Source organism: Charadrius vociferus, unplaced genomic scaffold, assembly GCF_000708025.1.
Source record: "Charadrius vociferus isolate BGI_N301 unplaced genomic scaffold, ASM70802v2 scaffold37, whole genome shotgun sequence".
Classification (NCBI taxonomy): Eukaryota; Metazoa; Chordata; class Aves; order Charadriiformes; family Charadriidae; genus Charadrius; species Charadrius vociferus.
The window spans coordinates 585466-591878 of NW_009649457.1; the positions used below are offsets into that span (position 1 = coordinate 585466).

Here is a 6413-nt window from a genome sequence, read left to right on the forward strand (position 1 = left end):
CCTTCATTCTCCCTCCCACTGCCATACCGGACCTGAAGCGCGTGGGGGTGGAAGCACCAGGCACTGGGGTTTACTGGCCTGCAGCTCCAGTATCCCCGTGCTGGAAACAAACTTCTCTAAGGACGGGGGTGAAATGTTCCTAAGATAAATTTGGCCTGCAAAGGGATTAAGGCCCAGCCACAATCTCTGCCTAATCTTGCTGAGGGATGTGAGCAGAGCTTTGGGGTTTCTGGAAAAAATGAGGCAAATGTACTGGGAAGGTGGGGAATGGGCTCCCCACCACAGCTGTAGTACAGAGAAAGCCTTATGCGAGGAAAAGTGGGAAACCTGTGCAAAGGGGTGAATGTGTATTGGAAGAGGGTAGGATATTGATACTCTTTTGGAAGAGCTGAAATATCTTAGTCCTGGAGGACTGCAGCACTTGGATAGCTGGGGAATGGATGCCTAAAGCAGAGTCCGTGCCTGGAGAGGTGACACCTGCTGTCTCTCTGGGGCTGCAGTTCCCAAGCTATTAAATATCACCACCACAACAACAACAACAAAATACTTGCCAGGACACTTCTGTTGTTACAAAGCCAGGTGGTGATGCCTTAGCATGGATGGTTGTTGGGTTTTTTTCCTAATCAGCTCCATTTCTTGTTGGGTTGGCTGTGATCACAGGGCTGCCGGCTGCCCTTCCTGCCCTGCCTCTGGAGCTTACTGTTCTCTACAACTCCCTGCTTTTTACTATGGGAGCATCTGACTCTGCCGGCAAAGCAGAAGCAGAAGGAATACGCCAGTGGCTCCTCAGGGGTAAGGAGATCGTTCTCTGTATGGGGGCTCCTTGGGGTGAGGAGATTGTTCTGTGTGCTTCAGAGATGTGTGGTGAGTGGCTGTAGGCAGGGGGCTGTGAACAAGGGAAGCCTCGCTCTGCTGGGAATGGCAGGAGGTGGGATGGCTTGTGGCCAGGGACGATGTGCAGGTGCTTGGCTGTCTGCCTGCTGCTTCCCGCAGGGATGGGTCAGAGGTTTTAAGGGAAGGGAGAGTTTTCAAGGCATAAGGTGCCAAGTCTCTTAGCAAAAGTTTTAGTGGTGGTAGAAAAAGAGTGTTTTCTCTAATTATGGTGTGCTGTCTTCAAAAAAAGCTCACTGAAATAGGCTGCGGGGCAGAGGGGGCTCTTCAGTGTTGGCACATGCTTGTCCAAGGGCAAGTGACTTTAAGAGGCCTCAGCAGAGCTGGAGCTGTAGTTCTGAACTGTGTGCTGTCTCCTGAGTGTGCTGCTGTTAACTCCACTGTCCGAGAGCTTGGTTTCCATGCTGCAGAGGCACAGCCAGCCCTATAATTCCATTCCTTCCCTCGCTACAAGAAGCCCAAACTTGCTTGAGGCTTTGCCTCCCTCTTGGGAGGGCGTCTGTTACAGAGCCCCAACCTGTTGTCTCCTGGCTGGGCTTTTTTTGTTTGTTTTTTCAGTTTTGGAGGCTTGTGGGGCATGTGGGCAGGATCTTAGCACTGAGGAATTGTGGCAGAAGGTGCTGCAGGAGGTAACTGTGGAGGACCTGCAGGGACCTTTGCACCGACTGGGCGCCCTGCAAGCAGCGTGGTGGCTGGCAGCCAGCCGCCTGGAAAGCACTGCTGGCCTCTTCAGGCTCCTGAGCAACGATGAGGTAACTGGGCACGGGTGGATGCTGCGCAGCTCCCGGTTACCTGCACCAGAGTATCTGTGCAGATATAAATACCCACGAGTTTGCTAAAGGAGGCAGAGCTGGCATAAATACTGTGTTTGTCATAAACTCCACTTGGCAAAATGTTGCTGTGGCATTTGGAGACCTGAACCCATCAGTGCTGCCTAGTCAGCGTGAGTAATCTTCTCCCTGGCATCCAGTGCAGCCTAATGGCCCCCAGTGCGTTAATGAGTCCCAGAATATCTCCTCCCTCTTGGGGCCCCAGACCTCAAGGTGCAAGACAGAAGACTTGGGCAGGCTGTAGGAGGGGTTGCAGGTGGATTTGCAGCCTATGTAGGGAGCAAGGTGTGAACAGTGGGATGCAGAGGAACCTTCCCTGCTGATTGTGAGGCTGCTGAGGGGTCCCACCTTGTTGAATGCCCTCCAACAGCACTTGAATCTGCCTTGCCAAGAGCCCCTCGAGATACACCTTGCTCTGAGATGAGGAGGTGCTGCCCCAGGCCAGGCAGGAATCACTGCAGCGAAGGGGGTGTAGTTGAAGTGAGAGGGTGGTAGGACACTGCTCCCCACCACAGAGAGCACTGTCAAAGGGTTTGGTGGGACCTCTGTTTCCCTGTGCTCTGGGATCAGTGTTCCCTGCTCCGCTTTAGCATTCCCTGCTCTCTCTCCTCTGTGTATTCACAGGACTCAGGAAGAGCTCACTGCAGCGAGGGGAAGAACGAACTCCTCTCCCTGCTCAAGGCATGGCGAGTGCCTGCTGAGGTGGCCTCTCTGCCCCTTGTACAGAGCGCCGAGGACTTGAAAGAGATCCTCTGCACCACAGCAGCCTTCCTGCAAGGTTTGTGTGGAGGAGGTACTCATGCCTGCACAGCCTCCCACTGCTCTCCTGTCCCAGGTCCCCTTCTCCCTGTCCTTATCCTGGTTTCTCTTCCCAAGCAAACTGGCCCTTGGGGTTTTCTGGGCTGTTCCTTTGGAAGAGGGCCTGGACAGAGCCTCTGGGTCTCAACTTTGCCATTGAGTATTCAAAGAGCCTCTCTGCTTTTTCCTCAGCTAAGCCTTTCCGCTGTCATAGGGTCTCTCTGCCTGTCTGTGCCTTTAGGTAGGTGTCTGGGCCCCACAGTGATATTGTATAAAGCAGAAGGTTCGCAGGGGGCTTATGAGGGTTTTCCTTTCTTTGTCTGTCTTCTGGCACCTGCCTTGTTGCAAGCACATTGTTCCTGTCAGATTATGGTGCTGTGGGAGCCACACAAAGCTGTTGTGCAGCTTTGTAGCCCGGTGTTACAGAAGGTGAATGATCTCATCTGACTGCTGCGTTCTGTCCTGCTTGTGGTTTTCCTTCGCTCACTGTCTTGACAACCCCAGCAGCTCTGGGGGCAGCCAGCACTGCCTTGCTGTGCTTAGGCTGACGTCAGGCCTTCATGCAAGGAGGAAGGGCAGGAGCTCCACAGACCTCTCAAAAGCCTCTAGGGTGGCAATAGCACTTCCATCGGGCAAATGGCAGATGTGAATGTGGTGTAGGCATGTGAGAGCAGCCTCAGAGCTTGAAATGAGGATTGAAAGAAAAGCAAATACTATTTGCGATAAATACTCATTAATTAATATCTCAAAGTATCCTGCTGGGAAATGGCCCAGATATGCTGGAAAAATTATTTCTGAGATTCTGTGTGTGCTTTCCTATCTGCACTTCCATTGCTGTGGTTGAATGTGTAGGTGGACCTGCCCAGCACCTACCTCTGCCCTTGTTCTAGGCCAAGGCAGGTGTCTTGGTATCTGGGCTTGGAACCTGTAACTTGGAACCTTGGAACTCTGCTAGACATTTCCATCGAGTGGCTTGTTGTCTTGCAACACCATCAAACCAAAGATGGCAGCTTGGCACCATCCTGCTGTGCATTGCTGGGTGCGGAGGGAATCAGGCAGGTCTCTATGGCACTGGGTAGAAAAGAGCACATATGCTTGTTTGGGGACCAGGCAGGCTGGGAAGGAGAGCTGCAGAGCTGAGATGTTGGGTCTGTCCTAGGGCTGCAAGAGCTGGAGGCTGGAAACTTCCCCACTGCCCTCTCCCTCCTTCAGGAGGCTGCGAGAGGATTCTGCTCCAAGAGGGTCCTGGCCCAGATCTACACCTGCCTCGGCTGCTGTGCTCAGCGAATGGTAATGGTCGGGCCTCTTCCCTGTCAGTGGGGAGAGGCAAAACACAGCCTAGAGCAGGGTGAGAATGTTCAGGCTGATGTCCACGCTCCCTCTGCATGGTTGTAGGCTGCTGCAGCAAGGTGACATTTGAGCAGACGTTGGCCTTGTGGCCCTAGCCTCCTTGGGCAGCTGCAAAATACAGGCAGGGGTTTTGTTTGAGTGCAGAGGGTTGCTGCAGAGACAGAAGCTCAAAAACCAGCCTGAGGAGGCCTGCCTTTGGCTAAAGCACTGCCCTTGCTTAGTGGGGATCACTGGGGAAGCAGAGCAGGGACCTGGATCCCACTGAACAGTAAAGATGTCAGCAAGATGTCCTTGCAATATGCACCTCTTCCCATCTAACTAGAGCAAGCCTCAGACAGCCCTTCGACACCTGAAACGGGCCCTCCAAGTGGACTTCCAGTGCCTTCCTGCCCTGTCCCATGTGGCAGCAGTGTACCATGAGCTGGGGGAGACCGAGGCGGAGCTGCAGGCCCTGGCTCTGCTCTACGAGGTTTGTCTGCTTCCTGTAGTTCTGGGTTGATTTTTGCCCAGGAGAGCCTGCACAGAGCTTCAAGCAGACTTCTCCCTTCTGGGGGGCTGTTTGACCCTGCAGGGTTCCCCAAAGTAGGCTACAGCTGATCCAGCCATGGTGCTGCCTTCAGCAGTGGGCAGGAAGGAGCCCAGTGAGGTCTGAAATTCCTGCTCAGCACCTGGCTGTTGGATGCGTCAGGACCTTTGGGTCTCAGTTCATGTTCTTGGTGGCTTGGGAGATTAGGTTACTCTCCAGTGTCAGAAAGTATTGGTCTCTTAATAAGCTATCAAGTAAAAAGGTCTTTAAAAGGCAGATTGTGGCTGTGGCAGGGTGTGCGTTAGCTGTGAAACCTTGGTATGCCTGGGAGGAGCAGGTCACAGCAGTAGACCCAGAGTTAGCTCTTCAGCTGTTTGAAATCCCTAAGATACAAACACAGCTATGGAGAGCAATCTTGCTCATTACAAATTGCCTAAGATCTGGTCTAATTAGGTCCACAGCTGCAATGGGATATGGTGTTCCAGGCAGCTCAGAGCACCTTGAACTGAAAACTTGAGGTGATCTGAGTGATCTTGCACACTTTCTGATGCCGTATGGAGATCAGAAGTCTGCCTATCCCTGTGTGATCCTGGTTGCTCTTCCTGGAAGTGGCTGTGATGTACTGAGTGAGAACAGCGTAGCTGTGCTTATGAAGTGCAGTGCTTCTGCTCATCTGGGTGCATCTCCAGATGCCAGAAGTGGCAAGTGATTGTAGCTGCTCGATACTTGACCAGCGTTGTGTTGACCACATTTTCTGTTCCTGTTTCACAGGCTCTGGAAAAAAAACCTCCAGCAGCTGCTTTCTCTAGTCCATATTTCCTAATCCGAACAGAGCTCCTTGTCCACTCACCAGTACTAGCTTCTCTCCTTCGCCATCGCCACCCCTCTGAAGTGAAGTACCTGCTGGCACAGCGGTGTCTCCAGGATGGGAGGTAACAGCACCTCTGGTCAGCTTGCAACGAGCTGCTTGTTTGGGCTCTCTGGTTTTCTCTGTGCTCCTGGAAGTTGTCCAGTTCAGTACTGTTGTTGTAGGTCTGCTCAAGTCACGGGTATCACAACCAGAGCAAGTGCGGTACAGGGAGAGCCTGTGGGCTAGTGACCCAGGTTCCACCTGAGTGCTGGCACTTCTTTGGGTCCCCCTGCCCCTTCCACCACGTGTTCTGTCCCTGTTGCAGGGTGGCTGATGCAGTGGAACATTACCTGGATTTTCTGGCTCTGATTCAGGAGGGGCTGCAGCAGCAGGTAGGTGTCCTGGTAAGGAGCTCCCTTGGTGACTTGGTAGATGAGGTTTGGATCCCTGTTCCAAGGCATGGGCCCAGGTGTCACCCATGGACTCCAGGTTTCAGTGGCTAATTTGAGATGTGAAGGAAATGGGGTGGGGACCCCCACCTCTGACCTATAGCATGTGTACCTTTGGATTCACACCAGAGATCACTTGCTACTGCTATTTGGAGAAACAGCTTCCCCTCCCCTGTGGGGAGCAGCTATTGGCCTGGTTGTGGATGTCCTTTACTTCAAGAGTAGGGATTTGCAACCTAGAGTCTGTTGAGCTCTTGGTGCTTGAAAGCTTCTGCCTCCTCCGACAGGCTCCAGTGTCTGTAGGAGTGGGTCTGAGCTTTGCTGGGCAGCAGCTACGGGTTCCCAGTAAGCGTGGGGTCATTCTGCTTGGCTGGGTGCTCTGCAGTTCTGCATGGGTGCACTGCCACCGCTCTTGCACCCCAGGTACCCCTAGATGGTGACTCAGCTCTGCCCAGGATCCCCGAGGTGTTCCTAGAAGCAGCGTGTGCCTTGGAGCAGGCCGGGAGGCACCAGGATGCCATAACCATGTGTGAGGAGGTCATCAGCCGGACGACTGACCTGATCCCACGGATGTTACAAGTGGAGGAGAGGCTGCAGCAGCCGGAGTGCACATCACCAGGGGCAGGGCTGTCCCAGAAGAAGGAGAGTCTGTGCTGCCTTGCCTGGAGAGCAGCTGGATACCTGCACCAGGGCTGGGCATGGGCCACGCTGGGTGAGAG

The 6413-nt window shown here is 53.6% G+C and overlaps 1 protein-coding gene across 1 annotated transcript in view; it reads left to right on the plus strand.

The window, feature by feature from the left end:
* FANCG (Fanconi anemia, complementation group G) overlaps positions 1–6413 on the plus strand; it is an 11485-nt gene that overhangs the window by 2880 nt on the left and 2192 nt on the right. The window contains 9 exon segments of the mRNA XM_009889744.1: positions 661–792; positions 1450–1643; positions 2346–2499; positions 3679–3809; positions 4192–4338; positions 5167–5327; positions 5571–5637; positions 6118–6408; positions 6411–6413. The exon segment at positions 6411–6413 is cut by the window's right edge and continues 85 nt beyond it. Coding sequence (XP_009888046.1) covers positions 661–792; positions 1450–1643; positions 2346–2499; positions 3679–3809; positions 4192–4338; positions 5167–5327; positions 5571–5637; positions 6118–6408; positions 6411–6413 — 1280 coding nt within the window.